The sequence below is a fragment of the Vanrija albida genome, assembly GCF_041260175.1.
Source record: "Vanrija albida strain AlHP1 chromosome Unknown contig_5, whole genome shotgun sequence".
Lineage (NCBI taxonomy): Eukaryota > Fungi > Basidiomycota > Tremellomycetes > Trichosporonales > Trichosporonaceae > Vanrija > Vanrija albida.
The window spans coordinates 464,231-480,581 of NW_027191424.1; the positions used below are offsets into that span (position 1 = coordinate 464,231).

General features: G+C 64.8%; 3 protein-coding genes and 3 non-coding genes across 6 annotated transcripts; 4 read left to right on the forward strand and 2 right to left on the reverse strand.

Annotated features, from left to right (window-relative positions):
• Window positions 1-19: 19 nt before the first annotated feature.
• On the reverse strand, window positions 20-1,890 carry Q8F55_006292 (uncharacterized protein; the record flags this gene model as incomplete). The annotated part of the gene is made up of 2 exons (XM_069354756.1): window positions 20-1,354; window positions 1,882-1,890. 2 exons carry the CDS (start codon window positions 1,888-1,890, stop codon window positions 20-22), a joined length of 1,344 nt encoding a protein of 447 aa, XP_069206827.1.
• A 2,530-nt stretch (window positions 1,891-4,420) lies between these two features.
• Window positions 4,421-6,193, forward strand: Q8F55_006293 (uncharacterized protein; the record flags this gene model as incomplete). The annotated part of the gene is made up of 4 exons (XM_069354757.1): window positions 4,421-4,488; window positions 4,533-4,815; window positions 5,177-5,285; window positions 5,616-6,193. 4 exons carry the CDS (start codon window positions 4,421-4,423, stop codon window positions 6,191-6,193), a joined length of 1,038 nt encoding a protein of 345 aa, XP_069206828.1.
• A 3,403-nt stretch (window positions 6,194-9,596) lies between these two features.
• Window positions 9,597-11,372, reverse strand: Q8F55_006294 (uncharacterized protein; the record flags this gene model as incomplete). Its single annotated transcript, XM_069354758.1, has 1 exon — window positions 9,597-11,372. The coding sequence occupies one exon, from the start codon at window positions 11,370-11,372 to the stop codon at window positions 9,597-9,599; it is 1,776 nt and encodes a 591-aa protein (XP_069206829.1).
• A 4,506-nt stretch (window positions 11,373-15,878) lies between these two features.
• On the forward strand, window positions 15,879-15,959 carry Q8F55_006295. Its single transcript has one exon. It is a non-coding gene; the product is annotated as a tRNA-Val (tRNA).
• An 18-nt stretch (window positions 15,960-15,977) lies between these two features.
• Q8F55_006296 lies at window positions 15,978-16,063 on the forward strand. Its single transcript has one exon. It is a non-coding gene; the product is annotated as a tRNA-Glu (tRNA).
• A 10-nt stretch (window positions 16,064-16,073) lies between these two features.
• Q8F55_006297 lies at window positions 16,074-16,156 on the forward strand. Its single transcript has one exon. It is a non-coding gene; the product is annotated as a tRNA-Lys (tRNA).
• Window positions 16,157-16,351: the final 195 nt, after the last annotated feature.

Below are 16,351 nucleotides of genomic sequence, written 5' to 3' on the forward strand. Positions count from 1 at the left end.
TCGGCGCCGCGCCGCCCGCCTACTTGTCCTCGACAGGGTTCGGGCGAAGCACGCGCTCAAGCTCCTGGCGCTCGAGCTCCTTCCTGCCCTTCTTGTTCGTCTTGCCGCGGCGCACGCTAACCCCGCTGCCGCCAGCCTTCTCCAGCGCCGCCGCGAGCTCGTCGTCGTCGTGCAGCCCAACCAGCTTCTGGAACGAAGCCAGCGTCTTGCCCTTGACGACGAGCTGCGGGAAGTCGCTCGAGCCGAGCAGACGCTCCAGCGTGGGCACAAAGTTGGCAGCGTCGCGGCGCTGGTCGACGTCGACAAAGAGCGGCGCCGGCACAATCTTGTACGAGTTGAGGATGCGGCGCAGCTCGCGGTGGAACGGGTCGCGCAGGCGGCCAAACACGACAATCGGGTTCAGGTCGTTGACCTCGTCCTTGACAATCTCGAGGTCGTCCTTTGCGTACTCGGCCGTCGTGTCAAACCCGAGCAGCACGTGCGCGGGCACGGGCTTGGAGCCGTCGACGTGCGCCGGCAGCGAGTTGCCAGTGGCCGACGTCATGAAGCTGATGAGGGCGAGCAGCTCGTCGTGCTTGGACTCGAACTCGAGCCCGCCCACCTGCGACGCCGCAGTGATGCGCGATGACGGCACGCGCACGATCGCCTGCTTGAACGCGCCGGCGGCAGTGTTCTCGCGGTACGCCCTGCGCCCAAAGGCGGACAGATTGTCCTGCGCTCCAGAGCGAACGAGCGGTGCGTCGCTGACCGAACGCGAGATGACGATGATGGCGATGACGAAGAGCGAGGTCGCGAGCAGGAGCGCTGGGCGGAGGCGGCGGGGAACGCGGATCATGAGACCGGCCTTGGAGAGTAGGTTGGAGCCGGGAGTCGAAGAAGAGTACGGGTTGAGAATGCCCGAAGATTTGTTGGTCTTGTGGTTGCCGCTGATGCCCATGCTCAGCGGGCGGCGGCTGTAGTCGCCTCCGCCGGCTCCTCCTCCTCCATGCGACTGGAGGTTGTTGCGCAGTGGGTGGTTGGGGGGCAGGATAGGGAGTCGAGCGCCAATCTTTTCATTCACCGTCGTGCTCGTGCTCGTGCTCATCGTCGAGGTCGCCGACATGTTGTGCCTGTCTCCAAAGCCAAGGCCGAGGCCGATTCCGGCACCCAGTCCAGGGAGGTCGGCGGCTGGCGAGAGGATGGCCGACGACTCGCTTTCGGGCGAGCTCGAGGGCGAGAGGACGGGGGTGCGCGGCGCGTACTGCGACACGAGCGAGGGAAAGTGGTCCTTGTTCTGCGGAGGGGTCAAGGGCGGCGTGTGAGGGAGCGCGACCTGGGGGGCCGGCTGGTGCAGGAGCGTTGTGGTGGTTGAAGACTGGGCATTGGGTCAGCTGGAAGATCTTTAGGGAGGGTTGGGGGGTGGGGTGCGACAGTCGCCGTCGCGTTGGTCGTCGTCGTCGCGTGCGGCAGAAGGGACAATGATCGGCAAGATTGCGAGGCAGTGACAATAAAGGCGATCTTTGCGCCAGGGGCCGCGCCGCGCCGCGCCGCCCGCTGCATGGACCGCCGCCATCACAACTTCGGCCGCGAACAGGGCCGGCGCGGCACGGCGCGGCGCGAGCACTGCATTAATGCATCGCATGCGGCTCGAGCGGGGCCGAGCAACGCCGCGCCCGCCGCCCCGCCCCAAGACCAATGCGAGGACAAAGAGAAGGAGCGAGACGTTGGGGCGAGGAAAGATTGTGACACGGCGTCGCACAACAATGATGCGACATGGTCCCGTGGCGCCTTGGCCAACAGCCAGCCGGGACGGGCCAGGCGGGACGAGCCGTCGGCCCGACCAAGACAACGACGAGACATGCACAACACCACACACCCACACTGCCAAGAGCATGCACTCACCTTGCCCATTGTTGCGAACAGTGATCAAGGCGAGTGTGGGGCGGGAGGCGAGTTTGCTGTCGACGCCGTGGTCGGTGTCTGTGGCTGTCGGTTGGTGCTGATGGTGTCTGCCTGGTGTCGACTAGCTTGGCAAAAGGCGCTTGTTGCTAAACACACTGGGTGACAGTGGCGTCAGCGAACAGTGACAACAAGCAGGCAGGCATGCAGGCATCGTCCAGAGTCAAGAGTCGCCCCCGACGCATGCTTTATACAGCGTGCACCCCACCCCCGTTCACACCATCCAGTCACGCCGCGCCAGGTCGACGTTCCCGTCCTCGCCCCGTCGTTGCCGTTGCCGTCAACCCAACCCAGGCACCACCGCAGAAAATTCGCCAACGACGCGAATGCAATGTCGCTGAGGAACGAGCACCGCGCCGTGGGTTTCACCCGGCTGCCACTGCGTGGGGACGTCGACACGGTCGCAGGTGGTGGTGGGGTGGGTGGGGGTGGGGTGGCCGACTCTGGACGACGCTGGGTGCCGCCGCTATCACACTCACCTTGTGGTTGTTGCGATGGGGGAAGGAAGGGGGGAGCGGGGAGTCCAGTGGGGTTATAAAGTCTTGTGTGCGTGCTTGGTTGTGCTTGCCCAGGCAGTCTTGAGAAAGGAGTCGTCGTCGTTGTCGTCAGCTGTGGGTGGCCCCCCTTAGAGCTTGCTTTAAAACATTGTTTTGGAGCGGAGTACGTCGTGCCGTGCTTGCGCCAATCTGGCAAAGAAGGTAATGATCGCGCCGCGGCGGCAGCGTCAGCGGCGAGGGTCAGTGGTCAGCGGCGCCGCCGGCTTGTTCCCAGGGCATACATGCATCGAGATCAGGTCGGTGGAGTCTGCAATACGGGAGGCCCAGAGGGTTGGGTGGGAGGGGGAGGAGAGTGGCAGCGATGAGGACGAGGAGGACGAGGACGAGGTGGATGCACGTCGATGCCGCGTTTGCCCTGAATTATGACACGCGGGACGAGGGATCGTGTCGAGGAGGACGAGGCGGAGGGCAGGCAGCGGCCGCTGTCCCTCTCCAACCCGCGGGACGGCCCAAAGTATCACCTTTGCACTCCCGCGTCCCTAGCTAGGCATTTGGAGATCTTCGTGCGACGAGCCGCGCACTGCTGCTGCTGCTGCCGCTGCACCACTAATCACCATTAACCTGCCCATGCATGCCGTCACGCAGCTCGGCGTGGCGTCTGCGTGGCGTCGACGGCGTCGGCGCGGGCAGTGCATGCTTGGCGAGGAGTGCTGACCGCAAGCATCAACATCAGACTTCGACGCACTAGCCAGCACCGCGGCCATGTGAAACAGCAGCGTGCGACTTTGCGACGCTCGCGCGCGTTTTGTCCGAGAGCTAGAGCTTATTGCGTGGCCGCCTCGTTCTTGACCTCTGTCTGTGCCTCTGCGTGTCTGTCTCGCTATCCCTCCGCGTCCCCCTCGACCTTTGTCCGAGTTTAAAAAAACAACGTCGCTTGCCCGACGTCATGTCAATGCCGGCCGGCCGGAGCGGCGCGGCGCGGCAGCCCTTTCATCTCTCCTAGGACAGTGCGGGAGTGCCCACGCCGCCGCACCCCCGCCGCCGCCGTCGCCCACGTCCCCCCGCCGCCAAAAATGTTTCCGAACGCTTGTCGATCCCGGAGGCGCCGCGGCGTGCGCAGCCAATTCAATCGGCGTTCCAGTGATGCGTCCCTCGCCGTCAGTGGCCGTCAGTGGTCGTGTGGTGCATGTCTGGGCGCTGGGCGTGATGTACAGTGCATGGCGTAAGTGCCTCGGTGTCACCGGCGTAGGCGGGACTGGCGCTGCCTCGGCTCACTGTCTGGCCAAGGCCACCAAGCCGACGCCACCCTCCCCCCGGCAAGGGCGACGCGCTCGATGCGATGCCGTGCGCTCCCTCACCCGCACGCGTCCTGCCAAGCCGCAGGCGCCCGCACGCGACGATCACGCCGCTGCACACCCTCTCGTACCGGCCGCACCACCCCCGTCGCACACGAAGAAAAGCTTGAGCCAGTTTCTCGGGTCGGTGGGCGCTCGTGTGGCGGCATGACGGCATGTGCTGCAACCGCTGCGGGCGGCTCTAGCCAACCTTGTTCGCGTGTGCAGGGCCGGGTGTGCCTCCAAGGGCAGCCGCGCCGGTGACACGAGGCGCGGACGTGAACAGTCGAGGACTGGCCGGACTGGCATTAATCGGGGGTTTGGGCTCGCTTAACCCCAGCTCAAGATCTATTACAACCTGGCAAACCCCGACACCTTGCCCCATTCGTCGCGATCTGGAAGGCCCGCGGAAAGCACCTCGCTTGCATGCGTCGGCGCGCGCTCGCCTAAGCTGCAGGCTGCTGTCTGCGAGGCATGCATGGCTCGTTGCAGCCTCGGTTGTAGCTGCCCACACTGGCAATCTGGCTAGTGCTCTAAATAGCCTCCGTCGATTTGTTGTGAATTGGCCAGCCTAGCTCGTTGCCACCACGACGAGGTCATCGATCACCCGACGTCAACATTGCCATCGACCACAACCCCCAATCCACAGCCATGTCGGCCACCCCAGAAGGCCAGCGCAGCAAGCGCGACATTGCGGCAGACATGGCCGCGAAGCTCTAGTGCGTTGGCAATGTTCCGTCCTACATGCAACTGACGCAGGCAGCAAGCTCGGCCTCGAGAAGGGAGGCGAGGCCCTGGCCGCAGGCGAGACCGCAGTCAAGCACGCCGCCGGGCTCGGCCCGCAGCCCAACGTCGTGCCCGTCTCCACGCCCGACGTGCAGTCGCCCCCGCGCCAGGTCCAGGTCGGCTGGCACCCCGTCCCCGGCGCCAAGTGGTTCTCGGACTCGGGCATCGGCAAGCTCATTACCGAGAAGATCAACAAGTACCCCGACCCGACGCAGCACTGGGCCGTGCTCGTCGGCGAGTACGCGCACCAGCTGTGGATGGTGAGTGGGGGTGTGGGGATGGGGGGGGGGGGGGGTGGGGGGGTGGGGCAGCCGTGGAGCTTGGGCCAGCGTCGTCAACGGGAGCGGGATCGTCGGGTCGGACGTCGCTCGCGCCAACGAGGCCGGCAGTGCCGTTACGCATGCGGCGATCGCTGCGATGCTTTGACGGTTGCCTTCTGTGGCATCGCTGCAGCGGCGCGTACGGAGCCTGTAGCGATGCCGTGCCGCCGTGCGTTCGCCGTGCGCCGCCAGGCGGTGCCGCGGTCCCGCGATGGCCTCGCGCCCCTCTCGCCCCAGCGCACGTGTCGCACCACTGCACCACCGCTGCCTCTCACGCACGCACGCTGACACGACACCGCAGGACGAAAACTTCCACATCATCTACACCAATGCAAAGGTCAACCTCGACGAGTGGCACATGTTCCCGGTGGGCGAGACGCGCTTCAACGACGATGCCGTGCGGAGGACTGGTGAGTATCCTCGGTGGGGTTGGCTCGGTCGGTGAGGCTGTGGCGAGGGGGCCGTGGAGATCCCTGGGGGATTCGTGGCGACGGCGTCGCGTTGCGATGGTGCCATCGACTTGTTGCGTCGTCGCCGTCCACGTGTGGTCGTCGATGTCGAGGCGTCGGCGAGCTCGCCCCTCAATCCTGGGATGAGGCGGCCATGGAATCGACGCGCTGCTGTCGACATTGGGTCGTCGAACATCTCAGCGGTGCAGCCGAGCTCCGAGGTCCAGATCGCCCGGCGAGCCGCAGTCGGGGCCCTTTTGTCACCCTGCACACCCCCACTCACACCCCCAGCCGAGCATGTAATCGCAACAATGCGCGCCGAGCGCCCCCTCTACAACCTCATCTCAAACAACTGCCAGACGTACGCCCTGCAGCTCCTCGACGCCATCAAGGCCGGCGGCGGCCACCGCTTCCCCACCACGCTGGCCGTGTGGGATCAGCTCGTCGGCCCCGGCAAGGTCGAGGACCTCTTCAACCCCAACCACCTGCCCGAGCTGCCCCCTGCAAGAGACGACGACGAGGTCACGGCCGCCCAGCACATCATGGACGCCGAGACGACGCAGCTCGACTCGCATGAGCAGCAAGCCAAGCTCGTAGGTGCCGGCGGTGTGCCCGGCGATGTCACGGCCGGGGGTGATACGCCGGCTGTGCCCGCGCCCAGCGACACGCCGGTGGCTGTGCCGGGGGCTACTCCAACGCCAGCGGCCGAGCCGGCGCAGGCGGAGGCTGCGCCGCCGGCCACGGACGGGGAGAGGGGAGGGCAGGAGGGGCAGACCGAGGATCAGAATGACGACGCTGATGCCGAGGGGGACGAGCAGAAGAAGAAGAAGGGCGCGTTCTCTCGCTTCATTGAGGCTGTGCGCAAGTGACGGCCTCGTGGGCAGCACGGCTTGGGTCAGAGCCGCTGGACATGGCGCTGGACATTGGGCCAAGCTGCTGGACATATAACCCTGGACATATAATACATGCGATAGTACCTTGATGACTGAGGTGTGGAGGAGGGCATTGACTACTTAGCCAGGAGACCTAACACCACTGACTAGAACGCAGCTGGCAGTGCCACCTGATGGCCGACACTCGTCCTGGCGCTGCGTCGGCACAGGCCAAGCTCGGACGCGCAGCCTGCCCGAGCGACACCGTGCGGCGGCAGTGGGCAGCGGCGGAAGGAGCACAAACGGCCGAGCCACACGGGCGCTGTCGGCGCCGGGCAGCTTTGCTGGCGCGTCGCTGGGCACGTGGTAGCGCCAGGATGTGCCAGGTCGACGTGCAGCCGTGGTCCGCCCGAGGCGAGGCGGGTGACGGCTTGGTCGTGCAGTACGCAGCTCGCTGGGAGGACTCGGCGTGTGGTTGTTGGGTTTACGGCGCGGCTCGCGGAGAGGCGGGGTAGCTGCCTCGACCTGCCTTCTGGGAGGCCGGCGAGATGGCGACAGGAGCAAGCACCCCCCGTTGGTGTGGTGCCGAGCGCGCGGCCACGGGTTCGAGGGCGCCTACCCCACCAGCTCACGCAGAGGCGCCACGAGCCGAGCACCGCGGTGGTGGTGTCGCCGTCGCTCGTGAGGCCTCCGGGCCGGGTGGGCGGAGGGACGACCACGGGGCGGCGCTCTCGCCGTGCGAGGCCGCCGGGAGCAAGCGTGTACGCCGACAGTGGCGCCTTCTGGCCGGGATGCCGCGCGCGTCGGCGTCGTCGTGCCCGGCTCTTCTCGGCGCAGCGGGCGTGGGCCCAGCGGCCGGCGGGTGCGTGGCTGGCAACTGGCCGCGGCGATTGGGAGATTCTCCCGCCTCGGCCTCGCGTCCGGACGTCGCACGTGAAGGTCGCTCGGCGGGGTGGTGTTGCCGAGTGATGAGGGCGACGTCGTGCCCGCGCCGAGCTGGTGAGGGCACCTCGCGCCCACCACTCATCGCTGTACCCCGCCGTCCCGCTCGAGGCGTCGGCAGGAGGGGCGATGGAGGTGATGCCGAGGCGAGGCGGGCGCGCTCGCGGCGACCCTCCCACCCCCGAAGTCAGCAGCCCCCAGCAGGCAGTGAGGCCAGTCAACAAGCCTGCAGGCCAGTCCGTCAGTCACAGTCAGTAGCCACAGCCAGCGGCGGGCCCCGGACGGCCCCTGCCTTCGTGTGGGGCACACCGAGTGGGTCACGGCGAGTCGGTAGCACGCGAGGCGGTCACGGTCGGTCGCGCGAGTCGGCTGCCCGCGTCGGTCGGTGCAATACAGCGCGACGAGGGAAACGCCAGGACTCAAAGTGAGACGAGGTTGCTGAACCCACGCTTAGATTCGCCCTCTCGCTCAACCTGCGCGCCCGTCTCGCCTGTCGGTGCAGCCCGACCCCGCGCGACGCGACCTCCGCGCGTCCCATGTCAAGTCGACAAACAGACGAGACGAAGCCGCGCGCGGCGTGTTGCGAAAACTCGGACCATTCTCACAGCAGCGACTGCCACTAGCCGCTCCACCCGATTCTCACGCGGAGTGGGTTGTTTTGTCGAGTGGCAGTATTCTCCGAGGCTCAGACGCCGTTGCGTTCGTTTCGTGTGCCAGGTAGCAGTTGCGCGCCACATGACTGGCGGGCGTGACGATTCTGTTCTGAGCGCTATGGTGAAACCGGCACCCAAACACGCTAGCTGGTGGAGCTGCAGCTGGCGAGAGGCACGGCGACGGTGCCGCCAGCTGATAGGCAGCAGTGGCGGGGAGGCACGGCGATAACGAGATGGCTTGGTGTCGGAGCGCGCAGAGGGCGGGGCGTACGACTCTTTCGTTGCGGACAAGCCGATGGAATGGAAGTACCTAGGAGCGAGCCGAGCCGGGGCTGCAGTTGCCAGCCAGCCACTGTGTAAACACGGCCGACCCCGGCACCCCCGCCCTGGCGAACCTTGATGCTCGGCTCGGCGCCCAGAGAGTGCCAGCCAGGCCTGCCAGCCAGCCATCATCGTCTGGAGGACGCCGCTCGGCGCTGGGCGGCCCTCGCCGCCAGAGGACGAGGACTAGTCGAGTGGTGGATATTCCGTGCTCGACTCTGCTCGACGAGCGCGCTGCACGCCGGCGCGCCGCGACGCGTCTGGTCTGGTCGCCGCCGCGCCGCGCCCCTTCACACCAAAGCACAGCCCTGTATCAGTCTGAGACACGATAACGGCAAGCACGCACCGCGATGGGTGCGCGCTCGTCGGCCCGTCTGTTAATCTGCGCAAACAAAGTTAACTTCCCGGCCTGCTGGCTAGCTGCTTCGGGCAGACGTGGCCTACGCGCACGCTGCCCTGGCATGCTGACGATAACAAGAGGGCGGCCGAGCTTAATTCGCGCGCGCGGCCGCAGGACGGAGCGGGTACTGATGATGCGAGGGGCGGCCGGGTTTTTGTTTTTTGGTCACCTTTCCGCTGTCGGGCCAGGAGCATGCCGTGTGCACGCGTGCCGCGCGTGCTTTTCATCAAACACGCGCGCGCGGGGGCCAAACGCGGCAGGCGGGCACACGGGGAGCGGGGTGGGGCGGGGTGAGCGAGCGAGCGGGCTGCTGCTGGCCGCGGGCTGACGATCACTGCTGCTGCAGCACTCGTCTGCGTTGTTTGTGCTGCGCTCCGCCACACAACACGGCTGAAACAGCCCGTGACATGTCACGGAATGACGAGAACGGCGAGATTTGGGGTGGCACTGCCGCGGACAAGTGTGTAGGCGGGACGGACGTCGCTCTGTTTGGGGTGGGGTTGGGCTGTTTGACACGAGCAAACGGAATGGCACCAGCAAGCACTTGCCACACACTACAGCCCCACCCCCCGCCAGCCCAAGTAGAAACGACAAGCGGTAGTAGCTGCTAGCCTTGCTCTGCGGCTCCACCCACTGCCGCACTAGGCTGCAACCTGTAGCACTGTCTAGCGTCGCGCTACGGCGTATGCAAAGCCGTCTCCGATACAGAGCGAGCGAGCTCCACACGTCTGCGGCACCGCGGCATCCCCGCTCGGAGGTGCCAACATGCTCAGTGAGGCAAGGCAATCAATCAATCAATCGCTCCCCGCACCCCGTGCACCCTTAGAGCATAATCCCAAAGTGTAACATTTGTCTTCTTCTTCTTCCAAACGCGATAGTAGCATACAGTTCGGGCCTTTGTCGAGATGTAGCAAGCCAGGCGCAGCGCGCCAAAGTGTCCAAGAGCAAGAGGAAAACGAAAACAAGAGAAAAACCGAAAGGGGCGCCACGGCCGGCGCGTTTCTAGAGCTGGGGCGTGCGTGCACTCGCGTGCAACGCTGGTCGTCACGAGGTCGTAATGTCATTAAGGGAAGCCCTTGCCCGCTCATGCAGAGAGGCCCGCGAGGTCGCTGACAAACGCCTGACCCGTGTCGTAACTTGTGGCAGCCGGGTACCCGCTGTGCGTGTACTGGGGTGTTGTGTAGGCGGCCGCGGCAGCTGCAGAGCCAGTAGACGAGTATGGGCTGTGGTAGCTCAGGCCCTGGGGGACGTATGGCTGGTATGCTGGTGCCGTGCCCGGTGCAGACGCGCTGCCGCCAATGCTGCCTTGGCTGCTGTGGCTGTACGTGGGCTGCGTGGCCGTGGTGGGGGTGGGGGTGCCGTTGTTCGTGTAGTGGCTGGTCTGGTAGTTGACGTCGAGAGCGAACGTGGGCGGCGCCGAGCGGGGGTAGTACTGCGCGGCGTGCTGGGCCTGCTGCTGGGCCTGCGTGAGCTGGGGCGTGGTCGCCGACTGGGGGACCGTGATGGGCTGCCAGCTCTGGTAGCCGTGGGCGGGGGTGTGGGGAGTGTGAGGCGTGTGGGGGGTGCCAGCGTCCATGCCGTAGGGAACGGTCGAGTAGACGTTGGTGTGCGAGCCCAGAGGGGTGAGCGCAGGGTGGTGCAGGTCGGTGGTGAGGGGGGCCACGGTGATCTCACGCTTGCCACGCTTGATGATGCGCGAGTCGTAGTCGACGTTCTCCTTGCCGAGGCCCATCATGAGGTCGTCGCTCATGCGCTTCTGCGAGTGCGAGGCCGAGGGGTGGCGCTCGAAGAAGTCGACAGTGAGCTCGTTCCACGTGGGGACAAATGTGTCGTCCTCGATGAAGACGGTGCCCTCGCGCGACGCGGCGTTGCGGCGCTCCTTGGCCGAGTCCTCGTTGGCCTTGCGGATCTCCTTGGCGATGAGGTAGATCTGGCGCAGCTCAAAGTGCTGGCGGGGAGGGATCGACGAAGCGATCTCGGCAGTGGCGAAGTGAAGGCGGGAGATGGTGAGCTCGGAGCGCTGGTCGAGGGTGGGACGAGCGTTGGCACCGGAAGCGCTGGCGAGCGCAGCAGCCTGGCGGGCGCTCTCCGAGCGGGGCTTGGAAGCCTGCTGGAGGATGCTGGTGAGGAGACGCGGGCGCTCGTCCTTGTGAAGGTGGTCGGGCTCGATGTGGCGGAGACCAGTGGGCCACCAGGGAGGGGGGCGGCCCTCGTTGCCCTTCTTGTCCTTGTATGGGTACTTGGTCTGCTTCTTGGGCTCGACGACCTTGATCCAGGCCTTGAGGATGTTGGCGCAGACGTTCTGGCCGAGGTGCTCGAAGCGGGCGTGGTATTCGCGGTCCATGGTGGCGGGGGTGACGGTGATGGAAGAGACGGGGCCGATGGTCATTTTGGAAGGGTTGGAAGCACAGAAGGTGGACATGAGCTGGGTCTGGCCGCCGGTGGGGGTATCAGGGAGGTTGAGGTCACCTAGTGACAGGTCGTTCGAGTCGACGTCGTCAGCGTCCTCGTTGTCCTCGTCGTCGGCATCGTCGCCCTCGAGGCCGAAGCGCTTCTCTTGCCTCTCGACCTCCTGCCAGCGCGACTCGTTTCGTGTCTGAATGAACTCGGCGCGGCCGCGAAGGACCTCCCAGTTGATGACGCCGTCTGCCTTGTGCTGGTTGGCGTCGTCGTAGAAGTACTCGCTGGCGTGGACCTCAATGTTGCCCTTGGGGGCGACACAGATGAGGAGGTAGTGCGAGCCGTCGACGTGCGAGGCCTTGTTGGCGGCCTTGGTGACGAACTCGCGCTTGGTCTTCCAGTGCCTGTTGCACTTGGCGACCGAGTGGTAGGGCTCTTCGCGTGATGGGATGCGAGGCATGGTGGGTGGGTGAGGGGGTGAAGGGGGAGGGGGGGGATGGAGAAGGGAGTGCTGAGACCAAGCTCCTACGCGTGTCAGCTCACGTCGTCGCCATCGATCTAGCCGTGCTCGACGCGACTCACCTAGTAACTGTTGTCAAGTGTTACTGTCGACGCGTAGTGGGTGTATGCGGGAGTGTAGATGAGAGAGGGTGGGCAAGGGCTCTGGAATCTACGGTGGGTTGGTATGATGTACGCAACTATAGACGGCTGCAAGGGGTGGAATGTTGCAGCAGAGGTTGTCGGATGGGGGATGAGGTCAAAAGACTGGGCAAGAAGACAAGGGTTTATAGATGATATGGAAGGACAGGTCGGCTTCCAAGACGAGGATGTCGGATGGGAGTTGGAAGAGATGCTCGACGGGGGGTTGTCGGATGGGCCGTGTTATGCGTTTTGTGCGTCAGGGAATGCAAGACAAGACCTACCCCGGCCATGTATCTAGAGGTTTAAAACGCGGGCCAGGATAGCAGCAGGTCTAGTGGGGTCGACGCGCGCTGGTTAGGTGTTTTGCTAGACGACGAATGTCAACACGAACGGCAGTACGGCACGGCAATGGGATTGATCGCAGCAAGTGTCCCGCTTTACCTTGGGTGCCGCGGGGACTTGTTGATTGTGGGTCAGCTGGCTCTGGCTCGGCAGCGGCGGCGGGGTGCGGCGGGGTGCACGGTCGGGGGGTTACAGTCCGTCCTTGTCTCTCGTATTCCGGACGGATGCCGGACCAACGCGCCTGACGAGTTTTCCTTGCCAACACGCAAACGTGCCTGAAGCAGAAAAATCAATCCAGGAAAATGCCACGCGATGGCAAGGTCAGTCGCGTGCACGTCAGGCAGGAGACCCAAGGCTGTCGACAGAGACACCCGGGATTAATGGTGAAAAATCTCCAAACAAGGGGTCGGGACCAAGGCCAGGGGCTAGGTGTAAACAAGGCCTTGGACGGTAAGGCAAGGCAAAGCGCCTAGCTTGTCAAGCAGCCAGACTGCAGCTGGCAGCCAGCAGGCAGCGGGCTCGCGCCCACCTGAATACCCCCATCTGCCCGCCCGTGCGTGCGCCTCTGGGCTGTCACTGACGCTATCAAGGGCGGGGGCCTCGACGCGAGCAAGGTGCCCGGTGCCGGTGGCCCTTGCAGCTCGCTCCACCGTCACGCCACGACCAGAGCTCTGAGAGAGAGATCAGGTCCGGAATAAACACCCCCCTATGATGTCGTCAAGCGGGCGGCTCCAAGTTGCCGCAGGCCACTTATCCGGGGATGAGCTCTGGGTTCCCTTTCTCTGCCTGCTCCGGTGGCCGGAATGGGGACAAGTCGTGCCGTGCACACCATGACACCGCGACGGTTTCATCGCCAGACCAGATCGGACCTGGCCTGGACGTGCGGTGCTGGACTGGGACCTGGCGCGCGTCCAAACTCTGCTCACTTGACGTCCAGCCCTCTCTGCAACTTTATCGGCCCAATACTGGCCGTGACAGGCCGAGAGGTGGGCATACGACCTGTGCGTCGCCGAGCCCCGTTGTTTATCGCGATTCCCACTGTAACTGAGGGTTCAGGTGCGGCCGAGCAGAGCCGAGCAGAGCTGCGCCGTCACCGACGGGATACGTGCACAGCACACTGCGGCGAGCAGGCAGTCACCCACATCACCGCAGAGGCCGCTGCTGCCCCACCATCTGGACAGCTTGACACGGTCCACAAGTGGAGCTGGCGGATCTGTGGCATGGCAGTAGCAGCTTCCCCTCGCGTTGCGGTAGAGGACGGGCTGTGCCGTGCCGAGACAGAACCGCCCCCCAGGCGAGAGAAGGCGGTCGAAAAGGCGGCAAGAAGGTGGCATGCATACTCCACGCAAATCGAGCCAACCCGCAAAGGCGCCGCCGGGACGCGAAGCGGTATGTGATGACGCCAGAGATCGCGCGGCGCGTAGAGGGATCGAATCGACGCGAACTGTACGCGTTTGTTCCTGGGGCCTTCTCGTAATAGTTTTTCAACACCCACTCGCTAGTAAAATTAACAACTGCCCACCGGCCTGGCCCTTCCCCCCTTGGCATCAGGAAAGGGTGGCAGAGTGCCTGTTGCTGTGGGAATGAGCGGCGCGCGGCCGTCCCCACCGCGTCCCCGGCAGCCCGAACCCACCCCCGTTTGCATCCCTCCCCCACCTTGGACTCGCAGCTCGCCTCGCAGCAGCGTCAAGCGCCACGCCACGGTGCCTTGGGCATGGAGCGAGCGAGCCACCCAGCTAGCTGCCGCAAGTGCCGCCGCAAGTGCATGTGCCAGTGCCGCGGGCCGCGGCGGAGCACGCCGTCGGACCAAAAAGGCTGAACCCGCACGCGGGCTGGGCGGCCAGTTTGCCCCGGACGCCACGTCCGCACCCCGCACGCGCGGATGTGGTCCTCGACGACAGCCGTCATCTGCTCCTCGACAACGGTGGGCGTGCTTGTTTGTTGCGGGTTTGAGCGCGACGCGACGCTGCCGTAAACCGTTACACCGCTGCTCCCCAATGCACGCGTCGGTCGGACCCAGTTAATTGTGAGAAGGCTGGTCCTGTTTGGGGTTTGGTGTTTGGGGTGGGTCTGGCCATCTCGTCTCGTGCACCCCGCTGCCGCTGCCGCTGTCGGCGGCCGCCCCGCAACGCTCGTCCAGTGAGCGTCAGCGTGCATCTGTCGTTGTTCGCTCGGTGCCTCTCCCGCAAGCGCTCGTGCTGAACCGAACCAACCTCTGCCGACGTGTCTCTTTCGTTTAACGCAGTGTGGTTGACGTTGCATTGTCGCACCAGCGTAGCCTTCTCCTTGCGGGGAGCACCTTAGCGCTCCACTTCAGATCTGCGTGGCGCGGGTAGTACTGTTCCCTCGTGGCAGGGCGAAAGCGAGGTACCGAGGTGTGTAGCAGGCGTAGCTCTGCCGAGTCCGCAGTGGATCCTGGTGCCCAACCCGCCTAGGCACTGCACCATGCACGCCAGTCGCGCGCGTGGTCTACTTGGACGCGCGCTTGCCGTTATCAGAGTTCATTCCGAGGCTAGCTCAGTCGCCGGCTCGACGTTGTCTCGGTCGCGTCTCCACCACGGCGAAGCGGCTCTAGTGCGCGCCTCGTCCGACTGCGAGCGCGCACGTGTCGACACAGCGGCGGCCGGCGCGAGCAAAGGTTTCCCGCCGCGCGTTTGCTCCGCACCGAGGTGGCTTCCGGGACCTCGGCCGCCAGGACCACCGCGCACCCAGGTTCCCGCTGGAGACTGTGGCCGATGACGGAGTCCTGTCCAATTGACTGCGCCGCAAGTGAAACAAGATTTGCGAGGGCAGTCAAACCTTGGTGTCTCATCTCGGCATCCATCCTGATTCCCACACTGCAACGCACACCCGGCGGCATTGTGAGTGGCGCTGCGAGTCGTGTGGTGGATCAAGTGGGTCCTGTCACGGGCATCACGTTATGCAGCAGGGAACCGGGACAGCGGTGACTCGCTGCGCGAACGCGTCGCGATCCCTGCGACGCGAAGACGACCCTCCACAACGCGCTGGGCGCCGACATGTCTCGGCGACTGTCTCAGTCCCGCCGACATGTCTCGGCGACTGTCTCCCCGCCGTCAAGCGCGACGCGCTGCGTCCAGTTCGTGGCACATGCTTTGGCCCGCGCCCAAGGACTGTGTGTAAGGTCCTAGCTAACGGCAGGAGTTGATTACATGGACATGCTATCCTACCAAATGTGCCTGTCGTTGCTAGGACGGTATTCGGGCAGGGAGCACGCAGAAGTGGCAGTGGCCCATGCCCGAGCAAGTCGGTCACTGTGCGCTGGTGCACATTGACGAGCGAGCACGCGCTGTGTCGCTTGCATTCATGGAGTAAAATTCATCACGGTGCGGCAGTGGCCGCTGGCGCGTGTGCAAGTCGCCGCTGTCGCCACTACTGGCGGTGAGCTGGAGGCTGGACTTGAATTACTCCTCCCGCCCTCAGTTCCGCCTTGGCGGTGAATACTGACAGCCTTGTCGTACCGCAGCCTTGTCGTACCGCAACCTTGTCGTACCGAGGTTTAGTCGAGTATCCGAGCGCGATCAATCGACGTCAGTGGCAGATCGAGTTCACAGGCCTTTGGGGTGGGAAGTCGAGGCGCGGCTCGCCGAGGGGTGAGCGTGCTGGCTTGTCGAAAGGAGAAGTTGCACGGGGTCGCAGGCGGGTCTGTGTCGACAGCACTTCGCCCCCTCGTTCTTCGCGATGTTGTCAGTGCGTCGCGCTCCCAAGAGCGTCAACGAAACACCGCATACCGTTCCAGACGTCGTCGCGACTGGTTTCGACGCCACAGGCCACGTGGTGAGTGCGAGCAACGGTGCCAACGACGCAACGCCTCCGCTGACGCCGACGCCACCTCTCCACTCCACCACCTCGCACCCTCGCACCCTTGCTCGCACCTCGGACCCTTCCTCGCACTCGTGCTCGCACTCGCTCGCACCGACCGCTCAACGCGGCCGTTCGGCGCCCGTTCCCATCGACATGTTCCGGCAGCTTAGCTCAGTTGGTTAGAGCGCACGCTTCACATCCCGAACGCGTGAGGTCGGCGGTTCGACCCCGCCAGTCGTCATACACATCCTACACGTCCTCTTCGCTAGTATATCGGTTAGTATAACCGCCTCTCATTCGAGAGAATCATCGCGGTAGAGCAGGGTTCGACTCCCTGGCGGAGAACGTAGACTTGGCCTGGTTATATCAGTCGGTAGATAGTTTGACTCTTACTACTAAGATATCAAAATGTCATGGGTTCGAGCCCCATACTAGGCTTCCTTTTGGCCAGGCCCGGGGATGGGGGGATACTGAGTGTCTGAAGCGCGGGCCGCGGTGACCCGCTTGCTCGTTTTTGCTGATGTGAGGGGAGGGTTGGAGTCGGGGTAGGAGGTGCGAGAGTCGGCTCGACGGCTGCCTGTCAACGGCGATGGGTGTTGGCTCGGCTGACGCTGGAGGGGCGACCCCGACTGG